At 45.1% G+C, this 27576-nt stretch overlaps 1 protein-coding gene and 3 long non-coding RNA genes across 5 annotated transcripts; all 4 read right to left on the bottom strand.

Moving 5' to 3' along the window:
• Positions 1-12131: 12131 nt before the first annotated feature.
• On the bottom strand, positions 12132-14678 carry LOC121405114. 2 transcript variants are annotated; one of them, XM_041595716.1, is made up of 4 exons: positions 14482-14676; positions 13986-14403; positions 13578-13858; positions 12132-12183 (listed from the first exon to the last, which is right to left on the bottom strand). In XM_041595716.1, exons 2-4 carry the CDS (start codon positions 14159-14161, stop codon positions 12179-12181), a joined length of 462 nt encoding a protein of 153 aa, XP_041451650.1. In that variant the 5' UTR covers positions 14162-14403; positions 14482-14676; the 3' UTR covers positions 12132-12178. The 2 variants fall into 2 exon arrangements, with proteins under 2 accessions (XP_041451650.1, XP_041451649.1); XM_041595715.1 differs by lacking the exon at positions 12132-12183 and adding an exon at positions 12527-13517 and having other exon boundaries at positions 14482-14678.
• A 4-nt stretch (positions 14679-14682) lies between these two features.
• Positions 14683-16102, bottom strand: LOC111078283. Its single transcript, XR_002608243.2, has 5 exons — positions 15932-16102; positions 15317-15843; positions 15126-15263; positions 14866-15051; positions 14683-14784 (listed from the first exon to the last, which is right to left on the bottom strand). It is a non-coding gene; the product is annotated as an uncharacterized LOC111078283 (long non-coding RNA).
• Positions 16103-18016: 1914 nt separating this feature from the next.
• LOC121405140 lies at positions 18017-18438 on the bottom strand. The gene is made up of 3 exons (XR_005968388.1): positions 18348-18438; positions 18126-18274; positions 18017-18057 (listed from the first exon to the last, which is right to left on the bottom strand). It is a non-coding gene; the product is annotated as an uncharacterized LOC121405140 (long non-coding RNA).
• A 3994-nt stretch (positions 18439-22432) lies between these two features.
• On the bottom strand, positions 22433-23000 carry LOC121405141. The gene is made up of 3 exons (XR_005968389.1): positions 22768-23000; positions 22566-22617; positions 22433-22499 (listed from the first exon to the last, which is right to left on the bottom strand). It is a non-coding gene; the product is annotated as an uncharacterized LOC121405141 (long non-coding RNA).
• Positions 23001-27576: the final 4576 nt, after the last annotated feature.

The following is a 27576-nucleotide window of genomic DNA, read 5'->3' as shown; positions in this document are numbered from 1 at the left end:
TCGGTAGGATCACGCGTCACCTCAACATGGATCATGTTGTGGTCGCTCGTATCCCATTCCCTCACTTCCCAAGCGTATGTGGCCCACATAGTCGCAGCTTGATTGGCGATTGTTACATCGATGTCGCTGTGGGCGGTTATCGAATGTAAACACCCGACTGGCCTCGTTGAGCACGCCGGCTCGGTTCTCGGTAATCCACTCAGACAGCAGCTCACCCCGTGCATAGTTAGCTTGCCCCCGAGCATGCTCGGAGAGTTTGCTAAACCACGCTGGGTATACTGCGTTCGCGTCGAGCCCAAAGATGACGGGAGTGCGGCTGGCCAGCAGCAGCACCGCATCTAGGTACCTGAGGTACGGCGCCAAGTCGGTGTTGAATTGGCAATATACCGAGCATAGGATGATTGAGCCAAATCTTCCTTGCACTCTGACGCATACTCCATGTTCGGTGGTAAGGGGGTCTATTGGCGTGCAGATGGCTTCCGGGTTTCCTTCACGAAAGGGGCGGTCCTGGAATACTCGCATTCCCGAAGGAAGGCCAGTAATCCGCCCTGCTCTATCGACTTACGGCTCCTGGACCAGTGCGAACAGATGGCCAGAGTTGCGCATGATGGATCCAAGATCCACCACGGCCGCTCGGCCACGGCCACAATTAGCTTGTATGAAGCTAAGCATTTAATGTCTCGCCAATACCGCTGCGTAGATCGGGCATGCCGCTGACAGCATGGAATGTGCTGCCGGGTAGCCCTTGAAGCGGCAGTTTCGGCAGTCCACCGGGTTGGGCACTTCGAAACGTTGTGGCCGCCCTGTCCGCACCGGGGGCACACGTTCTCCTTTAGGCGGCACTGGGACACCTTGTGGTCGAAACCCACACACCTGTGGCAGGCGTAGGTCCTGACCAGGGAACGACAGCGGCATCGGAACCACTTGATATATACGCAATCGCGTAATACCTCCTGTGCCTTCGCAACGACCTCCAGCGTCACGTTGACCGTGGCGCCGTCGGTGACCGACCAGGGTCTACTGCCCAGGTGAACCGTCTTTTTAAATTCCGCAGCGGACATGGAATCCTCCAGGTTCTTAGTGAAGAGCTCCTCCATGAACTCTTCAGGCGTGATGGACGTGTCGACGTCATACACCACGACCTGAGGCCTGGTCTCCGGGCTCTTCCTCACTTCCAGTCCTGCTTCCTGGAACTTCGCGCTGTCCACTGAGCGGAAGCTTCGAACGGAAGCTTCGAACTCGAACCTGTTTACGAGCTATACGCACCTGTTGTCAAGCTAAAGCCGCACGTGGCTTTTGCAGAGCCGAATTAGCAAATTTTTAATTTGCCAATTCCAACACTAATTGGGTACCAAATTAAAAACTTAAAAAAATTCGTTAATCAAACCTAAAAAATTAAAAAAATTAACAAAAAATACCTTTTCGATGGTTGCGGGCCCAACTGCCAATTGGGAACAATTTTTGCATTTCAGTGCTTTATATTTCCCAGACGGTAAGCTGAAATCACAAAGTGTTTGGGCTGTTCTAATTATCTTTTCAAAATAGCAAAGTTCTTTACAACCGGACGTAAGATACTAGAGTTATGTGAAAAAAACAAGCGCTACCTCTGAAAAAAGCTTTAAAAAAAAATACCAGACTTCAAAAATTAAAAAAAAAAAATTCTGCCATAGAAAAAAAACCATAATTCTTTAAAAAATTTTAAAGCCCCATATCTATCAGAAAAAGTCGGTTTGGATCCTTGAGGAAAAAAAAAATTCGATTTTGTCGAGTAGTGTTACAGATGCAAGTAAGCAAGCGTGTGGAGCGGTTTTAACTCAAAACCATGATGGACTCCAACTTCCCATTGCATATGCATTAAGAGCATTTACAAAAGGTGAAAGTAACAAGTGTACTACTGAGCAGGATTTAGCTGCAATTCATTGGGCAATATTACATTTTCGACCATACATTTATGGAAAACATTTTATAATTAAAATAGATCACAGGCCTTTTGTTATATCTATTTTTAATGATCAATCCAAGTTCAAAACTGACACGTATGAGGCTCGAATTAGAAGAATATGACTTCGCAGTCGAATATCTAAAGGGTAAGGACAATTTCGTGGCAGATGCAATGTCACGAATAACAATAAAAGAATTGAAAAACATTACAACGAATATATTAAAAGTCACTACAAGACAGACAAGTAGACAAAAATCCTGCTCAGGAAAAGAAAAAGTAGAATTGTCCAGGCAATATCTAGAAAAAGCTTCAAAGCCCAGCGCATACGGAGTCATCAATAATGACGAAGTACGCAAATTAGTGACCTTGCAAGTTAAAAATTTGCTATGTTTCTTTAAACATGGTACGAAAATTACTGCAAGATATGATGTTAGCGATTTATATACTAACTGTTCGTGGGGGGAGGTTCTTGCCAGTAAGTTCGGAAAGATAGATGGAACAAAATAGCAGTTTCGCCAAAGCAAAAGGTGCGCGTGCGTCTGGTGTCGTTCCGTTTATTCGTGATACTGTTTTTCTATTCTAAGCTCAGTTCTTACTCTAGTTGGGCGCGCAGACCGCTGCTCAGCTCAGAGCTTTCGGGTTGTAGGTGAGTTTTGTTTTGCTTATTGAGATGATAGGGCACATGGTGCATGCTTTTCGGCATGAACATCCTCCCCCCCTTGCAATATAATTGCAACAAGAAGGGGGCGCCCAGGAACGGGGGAGGACATTCGTCTCTCCGTTATGCCGTGCTGCATGTTCCGGAAAGGGTCCATCCGAACACCGTGTTCTGGGCCACAGGGAAGCCTTCACTGCTTGGGATCACTCCCGGCAGAATAATCTTGAGGTAGACATCTGCCCCCAGTACCAATGACACGGTGCTCGGCCGATGAAAGTTCTCATCCACCAAGTGCATGTTAGCGAAGTGGTCCTTGACGTGGTCGCCCAAGGGTCTGGCCGGAGTCCTTATCCGGAGTTGAGGTCGCACAGACAGCACGACTTCCAGCCTGACATCGCTCCTTGTCCTTGATTGGATGAAGGCGGTGCAAGCACCTTCGGCACCAACGCGAGTGACGGAAAGCCCAAAAGCCGTTGCCAATGATGCGTTGATGCAGCTGGTTGGGCTGCACGGATCAATGAGTGCGCCAGCCTCGAAGGTCTTGTGCCCCGCATCGACGACGACCCATGCCGTCGGGAGGATGCTGGTGCTCCTGGATTGCAGGAGCGATGCCAGTGTCGTCGGAGGAGCAGTGGATCTGGAGGTCGATCTTGCTGGTGGTGAGTCTTCCCTTGATGGAAGAGAGCGTGACTTCGGACGTGAAGTCTGGGGCGATCCGCCCAGGTGGAGGAGTGTGTGGTGGCCTTTTCCGCACACCCGGCATCTTTCGCCGCTTCGGCATGAGCGACCGGAGTGCTGTTGAGCCAGGCAATTGTGGCAGTACTTGTTAATCAGCACTGCCCGTTGACGTTTCTCCGCGGTCAGCTTCAGGAACCGTTGGCACTTCCTTAGCGCGTGGACTCCTCGGCAGACCCGACAGCGGAAGCTCGCCAGCTGAACTGGACGTTGGCGAGGTGTCATGCTTGAAAAAGAGAGATCGTGGAATATTAGCGGATGGATCATTTTCAACAAACAACATCAAACATATTGGTTAGTTGGATACTGGGACGTGGACAGCACTGTCTACCGGAAGAAGAATGAGTTTTGCTACTGGCCGCTTAATGGTGCCGCGGACACGTTCGCTCAATTCTTCCTAGGCGCCATTCATTGAGGGGTAGGTTGTCTTCCTTGATGACAACCATGTCGCCTGCCTGAAGATTTCTTGTTGGGAGTTGCCACTTATTCCTTTTGTGTAACTCTTTTAGGTATTCGTCCTTCCAACGGAGACAAAACTGCTGGTTTTGAGCCTTCAGACGTGTAGCATGTCACCTACAACGATAATTGCTGTAGATGGGCCACTCGAGCTGGTCTGGGTTGTATATCATAAGTTTGCACGCGCTGGCTCCGGATGTATTATCGGTAGTAGGAGGGGGTTCCGATCTGGGCTTATGAATACGTGCTCGCTGTATGTACCAAATCGTATTCTTTTTATTCGCGTGCATAACCTTGCTTCTACCGTTTAAGCGTTATGAGGATGCTAGGAGAACTACATATAGAATGGGAACTTAAAGGGAAGGGGAAGCGAAACGACTGCAATGCCTGTTAGCTGTGCAGGTGTTGTTGCAACAGCCAATGCCCACCCAACCTTGATCACCCCATTTCCCCGATTTTTTTGGTGTTATGGAATGATCCCTTTTCATTTAGGTTTACACCATATTCCTCCGACCAGACACTCGCATGGCTCCTAATACGAAATTTAGCATGTATTCATGGCAACACTAAGATACTTTCAGAAATTCAGAATTATTCATTTATTATACTAAAAAAACGAACTAACTCTAACCGAGCCTAACACCCAATGTTTGTACAACTAATTTCGAATTATAATAGGATTCATAACGATATATGCGTAGATTAAATAATAAATGGGTAAATGTATATAAGTTATAATTAGTGACTGACGAATCAGTTAAGCAAAGAGAAAAAGAATGTAATGATAGTATAGAGATATAAAAAAGAATATATGATACAAAAATACGAAATATTTAGATTAAGTATGTAGTATGAGGAACCTTATCAATAAGTAAGTTCATTTCTTTTCTTTTTTCGACTGATTTCAAAATTTCAAGAAAAAACCAGGAAAGCTTTGTGACAGAAGGTCAGTGGAGAACATGCACAATGGCAAGGTGCAGATGTAAATATTAGGGAACTCATTAATGGCTAAAGGCCAATGCAAAGCAAACGGTTACCACCTTCATTAATCTCAGGGCTTGATTTCAATTTTTAGTTCATCACTTACGATATTAGTTACGTTGCTCCACGCAGAAAGATCTTTCCTTGTGTTGATTGTGCTGGGATGAGTAGATGAATGGTTAGATGAGCGATTAGATGAATGATGGTCTCTGTGAAATATAATAGTGTTACTACGAGTTCCAAAAATATATAAATACACTTAGACCTTGACATGGATATTTTTCATTAAACAAAAATTCAAAATTAAATTAAAATATGGTCATTTCAGGTCCCAATTATACCCATATAATCTAATAATCCAAGGCAGCCGAAACAGTTGCTGCAGCTTAGGGTGCAGAATCCAGATAATGCCACGTGAAGGCGTCGAGACGTTGAGGTCAGTGACCTGCAGGCACTCCGTCGAGGCTGGCACTATGGGGCGGGCATAGCTGGTGCTGCGGCACGGCACCTAACAGATCCAGCAAAACCCTTCACTGCGACATGAAAGCCTCTCTTGGCGTCTCAGATCGTGAGGGCGCACAGTTCACCAGGTGGCTATGATCTCCTATAGGAGGCTGCTCAATGTAGTGGCAAGCCTATCGGTACAGCCGGGCGTGGAGAGTGGCGATGGTTCAAGGGCAAAGCACGAGGAACACCCTTCGGCAAGGTTATGCACACACAGACGTTACTTGCAAAACGCAATTAGTGGTGCTAAGTCCTATATATACAGAGGAACACTTTAAAACCAAATATTGGGAATGAGCGGCTAGATATTTACCCCAATGGGAACTGCACCACTTTAATCGAAAACGTGGATTTCTTCTCCAGGAGGGTTGATACGAGCGTTGTGGCTGACCACGCAGGTGCTGCCGTGGTCTTGGGGTTAGGTACACCTCACGCTGCATCGAAAAATTTTGCGACAATTCACTTTTTTAGACCACTGGATATCGGTTAAAATATGAGCATACTCACAGATATAGCCCGAATATGAATGGTTGGAAAATTTGTCTTTTAACTCTAATCTCAATTAATTCGCGTGGTGTCTGGCTGTATATAGGGTTAAGATTCATCTATTATACAGAGCACCAGAATATCGCACCACTGAACTCTTTGACGATCACGAGGGGAAAGACAGACTCCCGGAACAGAATTGTGCAGCAGCCCACGTTTTGTCTTCCCTCCAGTACAGTACTTTTTGCCTTATACTTCGAATAAAAGCAATTAGCAATAAATATAAGCACAATGCAGAATCAAAACAACGGGATGGCGCTGCCACTTTTTGTCAAAACATATGCTTCGTCAAAAGCTCTATGAATCTATGAAGCTACTACGATCGGAAACCAATATTTTGAACGGCATATCTTCAGGCGGTTATTGAAATTAAACCGTTGAATTTAAAAAAAAGTAAAATAGAGAAATAATTTTATTTTTTTCTATGAACAAGCGCACTACAGACGCTGCCATCTGTTGATTATTGACCCTGCTTCATCTTTTATTTCTGGCTCTGCAATGGAGATCAGCGGACCGCCAACCAGAAAGTGGCCGGGCCGAACGACGAGAGAAGGATGTCCTCTTCTTAGGCAAGTCCCCCATAAGCTGGGTTTGCAATTTTTGTCGATAAATCGTGCAAGCTCGGTACGAATTAATAGTCGTCTTCGCTAAGGTCCGCAGTTTCGGGACCCAGTATTTGGATCGGACAAGTCGCATCACAAGTTGGTTCCCACCGTGCAAGGAGATGCGATGAGTAAACCGAACGAGGAGACGCGTGAGTACGCAGAAAAAAGGAAGAATGATCGGGTGTTTCTCATCATAACTCAATGACTCGGAGGTTCGCACCCGACCGCATGCCCTGAGGACACCTTTTTGGCCGATAAAGGGGTTGAGGTAACTGGTGCTGCACGCTGGAAGTGACTGCTTGTCTAGCAAGCGCTGGAATTCTTTTGCATACTCGGCACGTTGAGCACAGATGACCATACGCTCTTGAGTCTCGGAGAGCTCGTTGCTACCGAGCTGGACTGGAACTAGAGTATCGGGCTTCTGACACCGCTTTATAAAACGGAAGACAAAGGATAGGACTCTCATGGCCTTTCCGAATTCTGAGAAGCGGTCGATGACATTGGGTTCCGGGGACGGCTTGGACAAGTTGCAATTCACCGTGCGTTGCTCCAGTTCCGTCTCGTGCGGAGGTTCAGCTAGGATGGGCCATTGGTCTTGGTTGAGTTGCAACCATTCTCGCCAAATCTTGGGATGAAACCCCTCTGCTAGCTAGATCCGCTGGGTTGTGCTCCGATCTTACGTGAGACCATGTTCCCTGGATGACGGACTGTGTGATTCTAGTCACCCTGTTGGCCACAAAAGTTGTCCATCTACATGGAGCTTTGTTTAGCCAGGCTAGCACAATTGTGGAGTCTGTCCAATAAAAGCATTCGTAGCTATCAAGGGACAGTTGAGGAAGAAGAGACGAGGACAGCTCAGCGAGAAGAACGGCCCCACACAATTCCAAGCGTAGTAAAGACACGGTCTTCACAGGAGCAACTCTCGTCTTTTCTGCTAGTAGATGGACGGAGATCTGGTTGTCCCTCGCTACAGGAACGTAGATGGCAGCGCCGAAAGCGTGCTGGGATGCGTCACAAAACCCATGAAATTGTAATTTCGTGCTAGGGTGATACTGCACCCATCTCGGTATGCGAATTTGTTGAAGAGCAGGATAGCTAAGGAGAAAGTCCTGACATCTTGTGAGGAGGACTTTTGGCAGAGAGTCATCCCACCCGAGCTCTTTAAGCCAGATTTCCTGCATAAAGATCTTTGCTCGGACTATGAAGGGAGCCAGCCATCCTGCTGGATCGAATAATTTGGATATTTGGGATAGAACTTCTCTTTTTGTGTAGGAGGAGCTTATGGCTACCCCGGATGACCGAAAAAAGAATTCATCACTATCCGCCTGCCACCTATACCTAAGGCTTAGCGGAACTAGAGTCCTCCATCTCAAGGAAATCGGCACAGGAAATGGTCCCAAATGACCTTGGAGGACCGGCTTTGCATTCGAAGTCCACTTCCTAGCGGAAAACCCGCACTGTCAAGTTCAGCGCGAGCTCCTTTATAGATGCGATTGCACCTTGTATTGTGTGGGCACCCCAAAACGTCGGCATACCTTTTTGATAATCGCTTGCCAGTGGGAATCGCTTTAGGACCCTTGCACAATTCCTTCAGCACGAATGGCCAAAAAAAGAGCGCAGTTTACCCCGAACGTAACAGTGGTAAGCTCATAATCACAGAGCTCGCCATTTTTATTCCTAGACAGAATTCATTGGAATCTTGTATGCAAAGGGTGGGGGTAATTTGGCGATACATTTTTGTGATGTCACACCAAAGGCATATCGGAAGAATTCCATTAAGTATCTGAATGGTCAGATCGGATCTGAGAACAGGTCCTGGATGGAAATATCGTTTAAGCTGTTGCCGTTCGAGGACTTACTGGAAGCGTTAAAGACTACCCGCAATTTTGTAGTGGTGCTGTCCGGCTTTGAAAGCGTGATGGGGCAGATATCATTATCAACATTGCTTGGTGGCACTTGGCGCATATCAACTAGTCATTCTGCGGACTCTACTGCTCTTTCAACGGAACGTTTCGTTTAACCGACATTTTTTTCAGGAACTGAGCTGGCGCAATTGATCTTGAATGCCCTAAGTTTATGCTTCGGGATTCAAAAGGCAACGACACCGTATACTGCCACTTGCATCTCTACGGGTGGTTCGAACAATATTGCCTCGCGGAGGGACTCCGAAGAATCTTCAACCCAACTGGATGGAAGGTCACCACTCCCAAAACTTCGTTAGAAGGTTTTCTAAACGCTGTTCTGTGCTGACATTTATCCTTGGAGCAAATGGGGAAATTGGAGGTCAGTTGACTCAGCTACTGGTCCGGTAAGGATCCATCCAAAAATGGTCTCTTGTCCGAGTAGTGATCCGCAAATGTGTTGAGAGCCGCCAAGCAAAATGGATGGAAGGATATCTGCACCTAGGAGCACATCTATCTACGAGCTTTTGTGGAAAGAAGGGTCAGCCAACGGAAGATTTGGCAAGTCCTTTATGAAACCTTGCGGAATTGGATACGAGGGTAAGGCGCCTGCCACATTTGGAAATACGAATGCCATTGGGAATTGGGATCGCGATCAGGTACCAAATGTACAACCCTTTTTTTTTTGCTTTGTTCCCAATTGGCAGTTGGGCCCGCTGCCTTCAAAAAGGTATTTTTTGTTTATTTTGTCCGCTCCCGGCCGCTGTTGCTGTGACGAGGCTTGGGGCCCCTGTCCCTTGGGGAACCTAGGTCGCCGCGGCCGTCGCTGCCACAGCTCCCCCGTCCGGCGTGGCCTGGCCACGGTTTTCGGGCTCTGGTGTCGTAGGGGAAGGCTGCCACAGGCCCTCCTCCTCCTCTTCCGCCCGGCGTAGTCGCTCCTGCCACTCTTCTTCTTCCGGCGTGGCCTGGCCTCGGCTCTCGGGCTCCGGCGTCGGAGGGGAAGGCTGCCACAGACCCTCCTCCTCCTCTGCACTCCGCCTCGCCTCTTCCTCACGGCTCTTCTCCTCGGCCCTCTGCCGCTCCTTCTCTCGCAATTCGGCCGCAAACCTCTTCAGCACACACGTCCGGTGGTGCTCCTCCGCCTACCGCCGGGCCCTTTCCTTGGCCTCCTCGGCCGCCTGCTCCGCCTCCTGCGTGGCCTTCAACTTCTTCGCCAGCGCCTGCGCGTCCTCCCAGACCTGCAGCTGCCGCAGCGCCTCCTTCGCTGCCTCCAGCGCGATCCGCCGCCGCCACTCCGCGACCCGCTTCTCCTCGGCTTCTCGCTCCTCGGCGTCTGTCGGTGGCCGCCTCACCGTCGGTCGCTCCTCCGCCTCTGCTGAGGGCCGCTTCGCCGGCCGCTTCGCCACTGGTCGAGCCTTCTTGGGGGCCGGTTCCCAGCTCGTCATAACTACATCGCTGTCGCCTCTTCTGCCTTTGGCTGCGTTGGCTTCCGATCCGCTGACTTGGTGGTGTCGGTCACTGGCTCGTCCTTGCATCGTCGGCATACCTCCGTCCCGGCCGTCTTGGTGAATGGGTTATTGGCCTTCGCCCGACTCGTCGGGTCCTCTCGTTGGAATTCCACCCGATCCCTCTCCAGCGCTTAAAACTCATCCGCCAGGGTCATCAGCGTTTACAGATCTTTGCATCTGTGTGGTCGGATGAACATCCTTAGGCCCGGCATGTTGTTCTCTTGGATTAACTCCAACTCTTCCTCTGGTGGGCACTTCAATGGCCGGACGAGCGTCTGCATCTCCACCATATAATCCTTGAAGGGTTCTCCCCACCTCTGCTTCCGCGTTCTCACCTCCTGGAGCAATTTTTCAAAATAACCCCTCGGAAGGAAGAACGCCTGGAAGCTGCGTGAGAACGCCGCCCAAGATTGGCAATGCTTATTGTTGGCGACCAACCACGTAAGCGCCCGCCCCTTCAGCAGCTCGGGCATCGCCCTGGGGATCATATTCAGTTCCAGCCCATACATGTCCGCTGACCATTCGACCTGCTCCAAAAATTCAAGGGGCTTTGCCGTCCCGTCGAATCGGAACGAAAACTCTCTCACCTGTTTTGCCACGTGCGCATAGCTTGCTCGCAGCTGCCTGGTACGTTAGATTGCGAGGGTCAGTTTCCGGAAAAGGTTCAAACGAGGCACACGTGTGTTGACAAAAAAAATAAAATAATTCAGAACAAAAAAAGAAAACGTAGAAAACACAGTGACCACGAAGGCAGGGGGAACGAAGCCCGGCCATTACGAGGAAACAACGGGGACGACGACGGCGCAGGAAGGAGGAGGCGGCAGTAGCAGACACAGCCGACACCAGGCCGGAGAGCCCCTGGAGGAGGAGCCGGATCTACATCACCACAATGGGGATACACTCGCCCACCTCACACACATCACATTAACCCAAAACCCGCACGTACACATATCCAAACCTCAAACCAACACCTTTCCCGGCACATTCAAGTCAAACACATATATGATATCCACGTTTTTCCAAACACACAAGTAGTTACACAAAACAAAAAAAAAGACTTAAAAGAAAAAAGGAGAAGAAAGAAATAAAAACAGCTATAGAACAAATTAGATTTTCGTTAAAAAACAAAAAAAATTGGAAAAGGAGACTATTCCCTCCCCCGAACGACACCCCCTTCCCTATTTATTTATTGCACTAACAAGAGCTCTTTTTAGTTTAAGATCGTTTATGTACATTAATTTTCAGCTGATTCATGTTAATTTGTTGTCGATGAAATGGGGCTGCCAACTGGGGCGGAATAGATTTCGTATTTTCTTTTGCTAGTATTTTTGGTTTGTCAGTGTTTTTAGTTTTTTCTGTTTATAAGTTCAAATTAAAAAAAAAGGAATTAATGTTTAATATTAGGCAGGATTAATGAGATAATATAAACTATGCATTGAAAAGAAAAAAAAAATGAGTGAGTAGATACCTGTAGTTGGGTGAGTCGAGAGCGGGGAAGAGGGCGAAACCAAGATAAAAAAAATGGGAGCGCAGATTTCGAAAACGCTCATGGAAGGGAGGGCCTCGCTAAGGGTAAGAATACCGGCTGCCCCCGCTAAAGAGAGTGCAAATGAAGACGAGACCAGGAAGAATGTTTGATTTGTGTTTTTTTTGTATGTTTCAATATATAATTTTTGTTAAGTCCGTCCCCTGGGTATCGGGTCGAAAACATCCCTGACTTACCAGAGAGCTAGCTGGGAGCGATATATCAGGGCGGCAAAAAGGCGGATCATAACAAATGGGGCCCAATTTTAAAACGGAAGGTAGCGGTTTTGAAACGAGGGGTTTAAGACACCCAGTTTGAGATCGAGCCTTGGAATAGAGAAACTCAGCTGGTCCGTGAGCCGGGAATAGACCCGAGCCATAGTAGCCGTTGAGGGAAGTAGGAGAGAAGAAATGGAAGAGTGGGTCCCGAGTTGTGGTCCAGGGACTGCGAAAAAGTGGTCAGCCTTGCTGCCCGATTCGTGGAGGCCGCAGAGAGGTGGCGAGTGGATTTCGCGAGTTGTGGTCCGTGCAGTGCCTTAGGGGCGTTTGCAGCGTTCTCCGACTCGAGGAATCCACGGAGCTGATCAGAAAAAAAGGAAGACATCGTGGGTCTGTCGGGTTGTGGTCCGTGCGATGCCGAGAGGGCATCAGCATCGTTGTCCGACTGGGGGGAACCGCTGTGGTCTGGAAAGAAACAGCAAGGCGAGTTGGCACTCCGAAGAGAAAAAGAAGCGGAAAATAATAGCGATGGAAACGGATTGGTTCGCTCACCTGCTGCAACAGTGAGTTGCAGTTGTCCCTCGTCTCGCCCAGTTAGTTTAGCCTGAAAGAAAGATTTTTGTTTTGTTGACGTAAGTGTTTTGGATTGGAATCAGTATTTTAAAAGTCATTCTCGAGGACTGAAGATACTCACTATCATTGTAAAGTAGCAATTTTAAAAGAAGGAATAGGTAGGTCAGCGAAGAAGGATTTATTTTTTTTGGGAGAGGAGTTATTTATTTATTGGAATTATTATTTATGGTATTATTTATTTATGCGATTAATTATTTACGTAGGTGTTTATTTATTTATTTAGAGTATAAACCATATATTTATTTAAACATTTGTGTGAGTGATCGGGTATTTATTTATTATACTATTTATTTATTTATTCTCTCGTCGTCCATTTATGTATTTAGGTTTTTGTAGGATAATTGATTTAGCACCAACACATATACGTAGAGTTAGTTTACATATATTGATGCATAGGTGATTAGGTAGTAGGTAAAGGAAAGATATATTGGTTGATGAGTGATCCGGAAGTGTTTAAAGGGTCGGGAAAAACTAGGCGAAGCACTGAAGTGCAGAGGAGGTACCAGCCATACAGAATTCCGACGACTAGGTCCCAGGACGGGAAAGTTGGCAGTGGGCCGGAACGAGCGTCGCAGGTGCCAGGACACGAAGTCACGATGCTTATGGGACTGGATGACCGGCCACCGGATGACTGGTAGTTCAACACCAGAGGCTCAGGGGCCAACGCAAACCCTAACAGGAGTCGTCCAAGTTACGGGGAAGTCAGGCAGGAGCAGGTGCAGATCCGGAAATGGGGTCTGAGCTTCGATGGCGATCCGAAGGGGATGCCTGTGGCGGAGTTCATCTTCCGAGTGGAACATTTGCAGACGGTGTACCAAGTCTCGTGGTCAGAGTCTCGTGCAAATCCCAAATCTGCAGAAACTACGAGAAGAGTGTGCAGATGCCGAGAAGCTGCTGTCAACCCGATGGACAAGGAGCGGTACAGATCACGGGAGTAACAGGCGAAGGGAAGACCCCAAAGTGCACGAAGTAGAAGCGACGAACCACGAGCTGGAGGAGCAGACAGAGCCACTGGAGGCCGTATATAGGGCGAAGGAGTCTGGGGGCGATCGCACACAGCTGAAGTGCTGGAATTGTGCTCAGCCGGGGCACACATACTTTGAGTGTGAGGCGGCGGTGCGGAATATATTCTGCTACAAGTGTGGGGCAGCCGGGGTAATCCTCCCTAAGTGTACTAAATGCCGGCCGGGAAACGGAAAAGGGAGCACGACACAATTGGAGGAGTCGCGTTCCACGTCACCGCGAAGGAACAACCAATAATTCTGTCCTCCAATGATAATATAAAATTACATGTAGATATCGTACCTAGAAATAAGGAAAAAGATATATATAATACAATATATAAGGTAAACCAATCAGTCTTACCTGGGGCAAGATGGTCGGAGCGTAAGCCGTTAGCAGAAAGGCAGCATCGATACGAGCAGACCCGGAAGAGGATAATGGGAGACGAGGTGGAAGAGATCGCTCGAACAGGTTCAGCCAGAACACAGAGAGCTCGGGTCAGGTTCCAGGCACGCCAGAGGAGGAGACGCGGCATATGTGCAGCAATCCGCTCTGCTATGAGCCAGGATGACCGACCATTTGCGCGAGTTAGCCTGGGCTCGATGAAACTGATGGGTTTGCTCGATACAGGGGCATCAGTCAGCCTGCTGGAAAGAGGTGGAAAGGAGTTAATTGACGATTTAGAACTGAAACTTCAAGAGTCCAAGAAATCCTCAGTACAAGCCGCAGGAGGCACGCCTCATCAAATCCTGGGTCATGTGACGGAATTACCATGGAATTGTTCCTGTGTCCCTCGCTGAAACAGCCTTTGTACCTGGGAGTCGATTTCTGGCGGAAGTTTCGACTGGCGCCGCAGATAGTAGGCCGGGAACGAGGAGAAGAGGTAGCTGAAATCGAGGCCGAACTGCTGACGAGGAGTAGACCGATGGAACCCCACGAGCTGACATACTCCCAACAGACACGACTACACCAAGTGAAGGAGAAGTTTCGGTCGTTTGATGCACACGGTCTAGGAAGAACGAAGATCGAGAAGCACGAGATACGCCTAGTCGAGGGGGCAGTACCCGTCAAGGAGCGCTTCTATCCAGTATCCCTGGCAGTGCAGGAGTCGTTGTTTGCGGAGGTTGATGAGATGCTGCGCTTAGGAGTCATCGAACTCAGCGAAAGTCCGTGAAGCAATCGGGTGACGCTAGTGAGAAAGCCGGGAAAAAACCGATTATGTTTGGATGCGCGGAAGCTGAACAAGTTAACAATAAAGGATGCTTACCCACTGCAGAGCATCGAATCGATCCTGAGCCGGGTGGAGGACACCGTGTTCATTAGCAGCATTGACTTGAAGCACGCCTTTTGGCAGATAGAGCTGGAGCCCGAAAGTCGAACGTATACAGCATTTACGGTGCCAGGGAGACCACTCTATCAATTTAAGTCGATGCCGTTCGGATTGTGAAACGCAGCACAGCGGCTGTGTCGATTAATGGACCGCGTGATTCCCCAGCGACTACGAAGCCATGTCTTCGTATATTTGGATGACCTGCTAGTCATTTCCCGGACGTTCGAGGAACACATGAAGCTGTTGGAGAAGGTGGCAAAGTGTCTCAATGAGGCAAATTTGACAATCGGGAAAAAGAAGTTGAGGTTCGTGTATAAATACCTGAACTATCTAGGGTACATCGTAGGCGACGGCGCACTGAGGACCGATCCGGAGAAGGTACAGGCGATCACGCAGATACCGATGCCGACGAACGTGCGACAAATTCGGAGATTTTTGGGGACTGCCGGCTGGTATCGCCGGTTTATTCGAAATTTCTCGGCATTATCAGCTCCTCTCACAGACTGCCTGAAAGGGAAAGGTTCATTTAAGCTGACGGTAGAAGCGAGCGAGTCGTTCGAGAAGCTAAAAAAAGCACTTACCAGCGCTCCCTTGTTACGCCACCCGGACTTTAAGAAACACTTTTTTATCCAGTGGGATGCGAGCCACGTGGGGATTGGAGCAGTTCTCTTCCAGAAGGAAGGAGCGGAAGACCCGATCGCAACTGAATTACAGCGTTCCTGAAAAAGAGTGTTTAGCTGCGGTGAAGGCAATAGAGAAGTTCCGGGCTTACGTAGAGCTGATGCCATTCACGGTGATAACGGATCACGCAAGCTTGCAGTGGCTGATGAAGTTCAAGGCGCTGGATGGGAGACAAGCTAGATGGTCATTAGCTCTCCAGGCGTATGACTTCGAAATAGAGCACCGCAAGGGGAAGGACAACGTTGTCGCGGATATGCTGTCTCGTCCGTTTGACGTAGAGGCGATCGACTTCCTGGACTTCGACACCACAGCATTCGAAGACGAGGAATACCTGAGGAGGATAGAGACAGTCCAGCAGGATAGGGACAACTTTCCAGACCTGAAGGTAGAGGATGGCCTGCTGTTTAGGCGTAAACAATTTGCCCGGCCAGAGTTGGAGGAGTTCTAGTGGAAGCAGTGGATTCCAGAAGCACTGACGAACACGCTGATCCAGGAGGCACACGATAGCGACGTGGCAATGCATGGAGGTGTCGCGAGGACACCGGGATGACTGCGGCAGTGTTATTACTGGCCCCGGATGGCGGTGCAGGTGAAGGCGTATGTCGCAGAGTGTGGTACCTGTAAAGAAACGAAACACACGACGCAAGTTAATCGTCCATTGATGGGGGCCGAGACCGTTACCGAGAGACCAATGCAGAAGATTTACCTCGACTTTCTGGGTCCATATCCTAGGACACGAGGTGGGAATGTGGTCATTCTCATAGTCTTCGACTACATGTCAAGTATGTCTGGTTGAAGGCCTTGTCCAAAGCCACTTCATCGGCCGTGATCCTATTCCAGCATGAGGTCTTAGCACAGTTTGGCGTCCCAGAAACGGTCCACACTGACAATGGGAAACAGTTCGTGTCAGCCGAGTTTAACCAATTTTTGGAAAAAATGAGCATAACGCATACGAGGTCGGGGAACTATGCACCGCAGGCAAACGCGGCGGACAGGCAAACTGTCCTCGCAGCAATCCGCACGTATGTCAGCGAAGACCACACGCGCTGGGACGAGAAGCTGCCGGAGATACAGTGTGCGGCCAGGAGCGCCATACCTACGAGTATCGGGACGTCACCGTACTTCGTACTATTCGGACAGCATATGTTCACCAGCGGGCGGGACTACGAATTGGCGCGGAGACTTGGAGCGTTGAACGATGCGCAAGTATCACTTGTGGCAAGGAATGACCAGCAGGAGATCATCCGCGATGAGGTCCGCAAGAACTCGCATGAGGCCTACGGGAGATCGAAGAAACAATATGATCGGAGGGCAAGGGAAATTCGATACTTACCTGGTCAGGAAGTGTACAATCGGAATTTCATGTTGAGCAGCTTTAAAAATAACATCAATGCCAAGTTCCGCCCGAAGTATATTAAGTGCAGAGTGGTCCGGAGCATCGGAAACAGCTTGTACGAACTGAAGACGCTACAAGGGGCACGGCTAGGAGTGTTCCATGCGAAGGATCTCAAACAGTAGCCCTGTCATCTCAGTCGGTAGAGCATGAGCCTCGCGATCTCAGGGTTTGGGCGATGGCCTACGTTTGGGCGTATAGAATCCAGACGCCGCCTTGGTTTTGCACTCCCGTTTCGACGGCAGGACCTTTAAACGGGAGTGTGGTGTTATGGACGCCTTTTTGAAGGAGCCGTTTGCTGACAGGGCTGGAGAAGGAGAGGAGACAGCGGCCTCTGTTGTGGATCCTGGGAGGCTGGAACAGGGTTGCAAGGAGGGAGCAAGGTGGCAAGGCTGGAGAAGAAAAACCGAGGCCGTGAAGGTTAGATTGCGAGGATCAGTTTCCGGAAAAGGTTCAAACGAGGCACACGTGTGTTGACAAAAAAAGAAAATAATTCAGAACAAAAAAAGAAACGTAGAAAACACAGTGACCACGAAGGCAGGGGGAACGAAGCCCGGCCATTACGAGGAAACAACGGGGACGACGACGGCGCAGGAAGGAGGAGGCGGCAGTAGCAGACACAGCCGACACCAGGCCGGAGAGCCCCTGGAGGAGGAGCCGGATCTACATCACCACAATGGGGATACACTCGCCCACCTCACACACATCACATTAACCCAAAACCCGCACGTACACATATCCAAACCTCAAACCAACACCTTTCCCGGCACATTCAAGTCAAACACATATATGATATCCACGTTTTTCCAAACGCACAAGTAGTTACACAAAACAAAAAAAAGACTAAAAAGAAAAAAGGAGAAGAAAGAAATAAAAACAGCTATAAAATAAATTAGATTTTCGTTAAAAAAAAAAAATTCGTAAACGGAGACTATTCCCTCCCCCGAACGACACCCCCTTCCCTATTTATTTATTGCACTAACAAGAGCTCTTTTTAGTTTAAGATCGTTTATGTACATTAATTTTCAGCTGATTCATGTTAATTTGTTGTCGAAGGAAATGGGGCGCCGGGGGCGGAATAGATTTCGTATTTTCTTTTGCTAGTATTTTTGGTTTGTCAGTGTTTTTAGTTTTTTCTATTTATAAGTTCAAATTAAAAAAAAAAGGAATTAATGTTTAATGTTTTTTCTTAACTCCCTTTGTTCAATCTTGTTTAATGTGCAATCGTCGACTGTTTTCTTTTCTGATTTTAAGATCTAAAAACCTCTTGAATCAAAGAGCTTCAACTAATTATTATACTTTGTCGGTCCTAATAGTGCTTTTCATTTAGAAAGCTGGTAAGTCCCTGGCAGGCTGGTGAAACCACCAGCGAAGATGGCTGACGCCACCATAGTGGCCGTCAGGAGTAAAGCGTGCATCTGAGAGCGCTGCAAACAAGACTATGGATATCAAAAAGTTTATAGCAGGGCTCAGGCAGGATTTCAATCGGGAAAAAAATCGTACATACAAGCGAAATGGAAAATAGCACCAATACAAACAAAGATAGTAATACATTTGCTGCCGGTAGCGTGTCTCCAAATGACAGTAAAATCAAACAACATGACATAAATCTGTATGAGCTCTCTTTTAAAGGAGAAGCCTGTGTTCTTCTTGCAACTAAACGTAGCAGTATTTTTGAAAATAAAAATATAAAAAGTGACCTTTATCTCTTTGAAAAAATTAAACATACAAATCTTGATGGACTTAAGCGCATAAACCCCCTTGCAGCGACTCTATACAAACTGTACTTTAATACCCCTTATGATGCGAATGCTTTTGTGCTTAACGATGAATTAAAAAAATTAAATATCGATATTTTTATTCCAAAGAACTTCACTGAAACCGTAGGTGTCATTAGGGGCATTTCCTACAAACATCTCTGACATAAAACTTCTTGACAATCTTTCCTCGATAATTAAAATAAACAGTGTTGAACGCATTTTAAGAAAATCTAAAAATGAAGCGAATGAAGTAGTTCTTGAACCAACTGAGACTGTCAAAATTTCTTTTGCAGGCACAGAAATCCCTATTGTCTGTTCAAATTTATGACATATGCTCGCTAAAAGTCAGTTATTATATTCCTGCGGTTAGACAGTGTTACAATTGTGGTCGCTTAGGACATACAGCCTCACGTTGTAAGTCACAAAAGCGTTGCAAAAAATGTGGTAGCAATACTTGCAATGAAAGTTGCAACATTAACAAGTGCATCTTGTGTCAGTGTGATGGGCACAATGCTTTTGAGAGAAACAAATGTCAGGTATGGGCCAAAGAAGTCGACATAAATAAAATTATGACCATTAAAAAATTAGCCAGGAAAGAAGCCTTAAAGCAATTTTCTTTCCAACAAAACTATGATCGCAATCTTGACTACGACAAAGAATTTCCTCAGATTATCCACAAAAATCAGTTCAATCAAAATAATACCAAATCAAATGATCAAATCTCCCAAGTCATCAACAAGAATGAAGAAGCTAACCATGTTTTAAAAAAGCACTCCTATAGCAGCAGACTTGTTCAACGAACTGTAGGCTTTGCGAAACAAAAACCGCACTTCTCACTAGATTCATACACTAATGACTCCAGTGATCATGCCTATAAATTTCCCAACAAGGAAAATGGGGACACTCTAAGTAGTGTCAACAGCACTATAGTTCAAGAAATTCTTGAACTTATCACTCCTGTACTGCTCTTGTCAGCTAACGGCACTAATATTCTTCAAAACATCAGAGGAAAAGTCCTACAGGGTAGCTCGCATCACAGCAACCAGCATGTAGGGAAGAATATAGACATTTTACATAATAATGACTGTTAAAATCTTACAGCTCAATGTCCAATCTCTTAAAAACAATAAAAATGACATAGAATATACCCTTAACTCTGGTGAATATAGCATTGCTATTTTCTCCCGAAGTTTTTTCTCATGATACTACCTATAGAAAACTGATCAATTATGATCTTATTGAAAAACATAGAGATGATGGTTACGGTGGAGTAGCCATTGCTTTTAAAAACGGTATAAAACTTAAAAAGGAAGTCTACAACTCAGATCATGATGTTCTCATCGCCAAAACATGCAACTTAAACAAAAACTTTACCATTGTCTCAGTCTACTTTGAACCTTCAATGAAGACAGATACTTTTAAAAATGTAATTCAAGACATTGTTGAAAAGCTTGATGGCAGGAGCAACGTGATTTTTGCTGGAGATTTCAATGCAAAAAACACCTGCTTTGGTGACTACGTCACGAATGCCAAGGGTAGATTTCTGGAAGACTATATGAGTAATTCTGGCTATAAGTGTTTAAATGATGGAAACTGCACCTTTAGACGTCATATCGACAGTCAAAGCGGTTCTGTTTTGGATCTAACATTCACAAACTGCTGTGAAAATATCACTTGGAGCTGTAATTCCACTTTTGTTGGAGGCAGCCACCATCACCCTATCTCAATAATAATACCAGAAACCAAAGAGAAGCCGAGGCTCTTTCTTGCCAAAAACAGACTCCTTAGAAGACTTGCAGGTGCTACGCTAGCAGGAAATATATCAAACATCACGAATAGCCTAACAAACAGTATTAGGGTCTCAACTTATGCCTTAAGCAACATTAGATGCCCCAAAGCTTGGTGGAATCCAGAATTACAGCTGCTGCACTCCAAATATACAGAATCACAAATCCTGGCACAGAGAGCTCCAAGTCTGAACAACTATATAAGAGTGGTTAACCTGAAAACAGAATGGAAAAAGGCAGTAAAGCTTGCAAAAAAGAACTCGTATGCCAACAAAATTGATCTACTCAATCAACAGCCAAACTCAAGGAAAGCCTGGCTTTTCTTGAGGAACATCAAGTCCTTCAATGATCCTTTAAAATCAAGCTTTAGTTCAGAATGGTCTTCTCCGTACCTTGAGTTTCTTAGAAGACAAGTCTCTGTATCAGCGAAAGTTCAAACATATTTTCCTAGAAAAACTTCTCTGAACATTGATTCTTTTGACTTGAGTGACCTGTCTGCTGTTCTCAACAGAGGCAGAAACACTGCGGGAGGTATAGACGGAATTACATATGATATGGTAAAAGCACTCAGTAGTCCAGCACAGAACAATCTTATACAAGAATACAACAAGCTATTTACAAAGTGTAGAGTCCCTGATCAATGGCGTTCCATCAAAGTCATTCCCATCCCAAAGCGCGGTAAGGATCTCAGCATTTATCAAAACTATCGCCCTATCTCGCTCATCTCTGTGTTGGCTAAAACTCTTAATCTAATGATTAAGAATCGACTCGATATGTTCTTAGAAGAACACAATACCATGCCCAGACGGACTTATGCATACCAAAAAGGCAAATCAGCAGCCATGTGTATAAATGATCTTATCAATACCATGGCCCATGAGAAAAAACGGGGAAAATCGGTTGTAACTGTTGTTGTAGACATAGATAATGCATATAACTGTGTTAATCTACAAACCCTACAAATGTTAATGGATCATGAACACATTCCTACGCAATATACAGATTGGATTGTTAATTTCTTCTCATCAAGATTCTTAAAACTTGGTGACTGCATTAAAGAAGTCAATGGTGGTTTGCCTCAAGGCTCCTGCCTCTCGCCTATACTTTTCAATCTGTACACCAAAAGGCTGCATCAAATCAATGATTGCCATACGACTGTAATTCAGTTTGCTGATGATTTTGCCATCATCTCAACTGGGTACAACATAACTGAAGCTAGGAACAACTTACAGGTAAAGGTCGATAACTTTCATTTGCTCTGTCAGGATCTAGGTCTTAATTTCAATCCCAGCAAATCTGCAGTTATGGTTGCTGGGAGGGGAAGACGTAACAACATCTCGGTAGCATGCAATAATAGCAGTTTTCCGATAAAGGAATCCATCACCTTTTTAGGCAGAGTCCTTAGTGCCAATATGTCAGACAAATTGCACATTGCAAAAATCAGGGACAAGTCAGACAAAAGTCAGCTTCTGCTACATGCTGTAACCACCATTAAATCAGGTCTCAAACCCAAAATCTCTTGCAACATCTTCAAATCTTTCATCAGATTTCAGCAGGAGCACGCCATTACCAGTTTTTCAAATCTAAACATTGGCAATAGCAAATCTCTTAATACTGCACAGACTACACTGTGCACAGACGGCCTTCGCCGATGTGTGGGTGTCCCTCCAAAAACATCTACGCACCTGATTTTTGCTCTGGCTGGTATTTTACCGCCTAAACACAGAGCTAAGATTCTTACAGTCAGAGAACTGCTTAAGGTTAAAGTGCTAAATCCGACTCTTTATGATAATATCACTCTGTCTAACGCAAGGACTGCTTACACAGCCGTGTACCAAGAATTTAGGGACCTTTTCGACAATTATACTGAAAATAAAAAATACAAACACAGTCCTAAAGCTGCAATTTGTTTCTCAGTCTTTGACAGGAAAAAAAAAGACATCTCAAACGAAGAATGTAATGCCATATTTCAAGCCAAGCTTGAAGAGTGGGTGTTAGATGGGTGGAACATTCTTTCCACTGATGCCTCCATCAATGGTGATAGGATAGGTATAGGTATCTTGGATTACCCTAGTAACAACAGCTATAAATTTAAGATTGAAAATAATTCCTCTTCTGTTTTTGCAGAACTTGTAGGAATACTAACAGCAGTAAAGATATCAAGTAAAAAAAGATATAATAAAACTGTTATTCTCTGTGATAGTCAAGGGGCCTTAAAGGCTCTGAAAAGCAATGAATCAAATTCATACTTAACAGACGAAACACACCTCAATATAGACAATTCCTTCACTAGCAACTTTGTTTTGCACTGGATACCCGGTCATAAGAACATTGCTATTAACGAAAAGACTGACTTACTAGCCAAATCAGCCACTAGCGTGGGTAGAATAGTTAACATACCTCTCAGCTTCGATGAAGTAATTAGAACAGTTAAGATTAGAGTCCAGATCGACTGGAATAATGAGTATAAAGAAATATCAAAAATTAAAGGGGCGTATTTTGCTTCAATTTATAGCGAGATTCCAGTCAAACCGTGGCACTGGGCTCTTGACTGGCGTGCCAAAAATATAAAGGTCATAAACAGACTACTTATTGGACGTACCTATGATCACGTCTTTTTACATAGGATCAAAGCCAGAAATTCCAACATCTGTGAAGTTTGCAGTGTTCTCGATGATGCGGAACACGAAATTTTCTACTGCCAGAGACATGCCAGTATTAGGAAAAAGTACAAGATTTTCAAGCGATTTAATAACATCAAGGAGTTATTACTCACAAAAGAGCCTCTTTTCTTTAGAGAATTGGCGAAATATATTGATGAGGCCAATTTGGAGTTTTGAATCAAAGCACATGGGATTAATTCAGGTCAGGCAACTCGGTGCTATCGGAAGTCACTTTGAGGAGCAGCCTTCTGTTGTTCCTACTCTCTGGAGCAACCTTCTGTTGCTTTTTTTCTGTGATAATTTTCATACAAACTAATCTCAAGCAAACATATCACTTTAATCTTAGAATACCTGTAAAACGTAAACATTAAAACATACACACTACACTTTCTAACCCTTACATTGTATAATTGACATTTTATTATTAATTTCCTTGTAAAACTCACGCACACGAATACACTTTTAAACTAAATATTATACTGAATAATTACCTACACCGTTAACACCAATCTAATGTACTTTGTTAAAATCATTACACCTAACATTACTTTGTAAAATTAATATCACCGAGAACATCATCTTAATGCAACACCGTGCATGCCCTCATCAACAAAACCTTGGAATCATCGAAAAGCAACACCGTGCATGCCCTCCACAACAAATCATCGATAGCACCATACCAACTGAAGTATCTGGTCATTGCAGATTCATCGTCGTGCGACCACTCTATTCGCTTTAGCGATTAAATACCAAAAAAAAAAAAAGTTCCGCCCGAAGTATATTAAGTGCAGAGTGGTCCGGAGCATCGGAAACAGCTTGTACGAACTGAAGACGCTACAAGGGGCACGGCTAGGAGTGTTCCATGCGAAGGATCTCAAACAGTAGCCCTGTCATCTCAGTCGGTAGAGCATGAGCCTCGCGATCTCAGGGTTTGGGCGATGGCCTACGTTTGGCGTATAGAATCCAGACGCCGCCTTGGTTTTGCACTCCCGTTTCGACGGCAGGACCTTTAAACGGGAGTGTGGTGTTATGGACGCCTTTTTGAAGGAGCCGTTTGCTGACAGGGCTGGAGAAGGAGAGGAGACAGCGGCCTCTGTTGTGGATCCTGGGAGGCTGGAACAGGGTTGCAAGGAGGGAGCAAGGTGGCAAGGCTGGAGAAGAAAAAACGAGGCCGTGAAGGTTAGATTGCGAGGATCAGTTTCCGGAAAAGGTTCAAACGAGGCACACGTGTGTTGACAAAAAAAGAAAATAATTCAGAACAAAAAAAGAAAACGTAGAAAACACAGTGACCACGAAGGCAGGGGGAACGAAGCCCGGCCATTACGAGGAAACAACGGGGACGACGACGGCGCAGGAAGGAGGAGGCGGCAGTAGCAGACACAGCCGACACCAGGCCGGAGAGCCCCTGGAGGAGGAGCCGGATCTACATCACCACAATGGGGATACACTCGCCCACCTCACACACATCACATTAACCCAAAACCCGCACGTACACATATCCAAACCTCAAACCAACACCTTTCCCGGCACATTCAAGTCAAACACATATATGATATCCACGTTTTTCCAAACGCACAAGTAGTTACACAAAACAAAAAAAAAAGACTAAAAAGAAAAAAGGAGAAGAAAGAAATAAAAACAGCTATAAAATAAATTAGATTTTCGTTAAAAAAAAAAAAATTCGTAAACGGAGACTATTCCCTCCCCCGAACGACACCCCCTTCCCTATTTATTTATTGCACTAACAAGAGCTCTTTTTAGTTTAAGATCGTTTATGTACATTAATTTTCAGCTGATTCATGTTAATTTGTTGTCGATGAAATGGGGCTGCCAACTGGGGCGGAATAGATTTCGTATTTTCTTTTGCTAGTATTTTTGGTTTGTCAGTGTTTTTAGTTTTTTCTATTTATAAGTTCAAATTAAAAAAAAAAGGAATTAATGTTTAATATTAGGCAGGATTAATGAGATAATATAAACTATGCATTGAAAAGAAAAAAAAAGAGTGAGTAGATACCTGTAGTTGGGTGAGTCGAGAGCGGGGAAGAGGGCGAAACCAAGATAAAAACGAGAAGGAACGTGTGAGTCGCTTCTGGGGACGCGACTCTACTTATATCCGTACTCAGTCAGCATATACATTTTTAAGCATATAATTATTTAAAACTTAAAAAAAAAAAATTTACATTTTTTTGCTACATCTGTTATCTACATCTACATATACTATTTATATTATACATCTAACATGTATATTCTACATGTACCATTTAGATTCTACATCTCCTCCGCTAGGGGTTGCTCGCGCACTGAACGCGGCAGAGTGTGCGAGCGAGAAGGAAAATGAGTTGCGTTGTCGTTTGAGGTTGGATGGGGAGGGGAAGCAACTGAAAATTAATTTCTTCATTCTGGCTATAATTATGATCCGATCTGATTCAGATTCGGCAATCTGGTAGATATGGGCATTCTCTACTATACTGCGTTTTTAGTCTTATCGTATCTTTAAAATTGTGGCTGCCACTGATTTTCGTCCTTTGTGGGGGCGGAGGGGACGGGGCGAAATTCTGAATACACTTGTAGCAGTGTGATATCACATGAGTGTGGAAACCAAATTTGGTTGCCCTAGCTCTTATAGTCTCTGAGATCCAGGCGCTCATCGAGACGGACAGACGGACAGACGGACGGACGGACGGACGGACGGACGGACAGACAGACATGGCTATATCGACTCGGCTATTGATGCTGATCAAGAATATATATACTTTATGGGGTCGGAAAATTTTCCTTCTCTGCGTTACACACATCCACTTTTACCACAAATCTAATATACCCCTTAACTCTTTTTTGAGTACGGGTATAAAAATGGGAGCGCAGATTTCGAAAACGCTCATGGAAGGGAGGGCCTAGCTAAGGGTAAGAATACCGGCTGCCCCCGCTAAAGAGAGTGCAAACGAAGACGAGACCAGGAAGAATGTTTGATTTGTGTTTTTTTTGTATGTTTCAATATATAATTTTTGTTAAATCCGTCCCCTGGGTATCGGGTCGAAAACACCCCTGACTTACCCGAGAGCTAGCTGGGAGCGATATACCAGGGCGGCAAAAAGGCGGATCATAACAAATTTGTTGTCAAATTTTGGTCCAGCCTAATGTATATGTATTGTATATCTCATATAAATCTTATTTTTAACTTTTTTCGTTCAAAATTGCGGCCCTCGCATAACACGACTTATTTTAACACAAACTCAGTCTTGCACGGCTATACATTTGATCCCTCCCCCTTTTAACACGCTCAAAACCTCGTTCTTACACAATTGCAGCATATAGACAACAACAACATATTTTTCGCTTTGAAGTCAGTCTAGAACTTTCTATGAAACGGAAAAAATTTGCAACTTTTATTGCTTACATCTCCTAAACATTAATACTGAATATTTTGAAAATTTCATTTTCGAAAGCTCTGGAAATTCTGATTAGTTTATTTATTTTATCCAAAGCGCTCATTAAATTCTTTGACTTTTGTCACCTCTGTTCCGCTGAGGCTCCTACAGTTGTGTTCAATGAAATGGTAGTGCCGCAAGTCACTACTCTCAAAGCTTTTTTTGAGATATTTCTAGTCTTTAAAATTGAATATGTGATACCTTTACGGAAAGCCTGGAATGTAAGCATTATAAACTCGAAGAAACCCCGCTACATTTGCAATTCATTTTCTTGTTTTTCATGACTTTAGACAACTAACCATAATATATGCTGTTCAATGAAATAGTAGTGCTGGGTTAATTAATTTTTATACCCGTACTCAAAAAAGAGTTAAGGGGTATATTAGATTTGTGGTAAAAGTGGATGTGTGTAACGCAGAGAAAGAAACGTTTCCGACCCCATAAAGTATATGTATTCTTGATCAGCATCAATAGCCGAGTCGATATAGCAATGTCTGTCTGTCCGTCTGTCCGTCTGTCCGTCTGTCTGTCTTGTTGAGCGCCTAGATCTCAGAGACTATAAGAGCTAGGGCAACCAAATTTGGTTTCCAGACTCATGTGATATCCCACTGCTACAAGTGTATTTCAAAATTTCGCCCCGCCCCCACAAAAGACGAAAATCTGTGGCAGGCACATTTTTAAAGATAATCTGAATCTGAATCTGAATCAGATCGGATCATAATTATAGCCAGAATGAAGAAATTTTCAGTTGCTTCCCCTCCCCCTCCCGCCCACGACAACACAACTCATTTTCCTTCTCGCTCGCACACTCCGCCGCGTTCAGTGCGCGAGCAACCCCTAGCGGTGGAGATGTAGAATATGAATGGAACATGTACAATCTACATGTTAGATGTAGAATAGACATTGTATATGTAGATAGCAGATGTAGCAAAAAAATGTAAAATGTAAAATTTTTTTTCTAAAATTCTAAAAAATCATAAGCTCAAAAATGTATATGCTGACTGAGTACGGGTATAAGTAGAGTCGTGTCCCCAGAAACGACTCACACGTTCTTTCTCGTTTAAAATGAAAAAATGAAACAAATTAATTTAAATAAGCCACCACCCGCAAGCTCAATTTAGATATCGAAGAATTTGATGAAAGAAAGTTTTGGACATAGCGGTACTTTTGATTTTGGAACGTTGAAGAAATCATTGCTCGGTCCAGAAGAAGACCTCAGAGTTAAGGCAGGAGGTAAAATGGGAGTGAAAACTAAGCTGTGTGCACTCTCACTATTGTACTTAATCCAATTAACTATAAGAAGTAGACTGATAGTCGATT

Source organism: Drosophila obscura, unplaced genomic scaffold (genome assembly GCF_018151105.1).
Source record: "Drosophila obscura isolate BZ-5 IFL unplaced genomic scaffold, ASM1815110v1 contig_75, whole genome shotgun sequence".
Lineage (NCBI taxonomy): Eukaryota > Metazoa > Arthropoda > Insecta > Diptera > Drosophilidae > Drosophila > Drosophila obscura.
The sequence above is the reverse complement of the archived record's forward strand: the minus strand, read 5'-3'. Positions and strand labels throughout refer to the sequence as shown.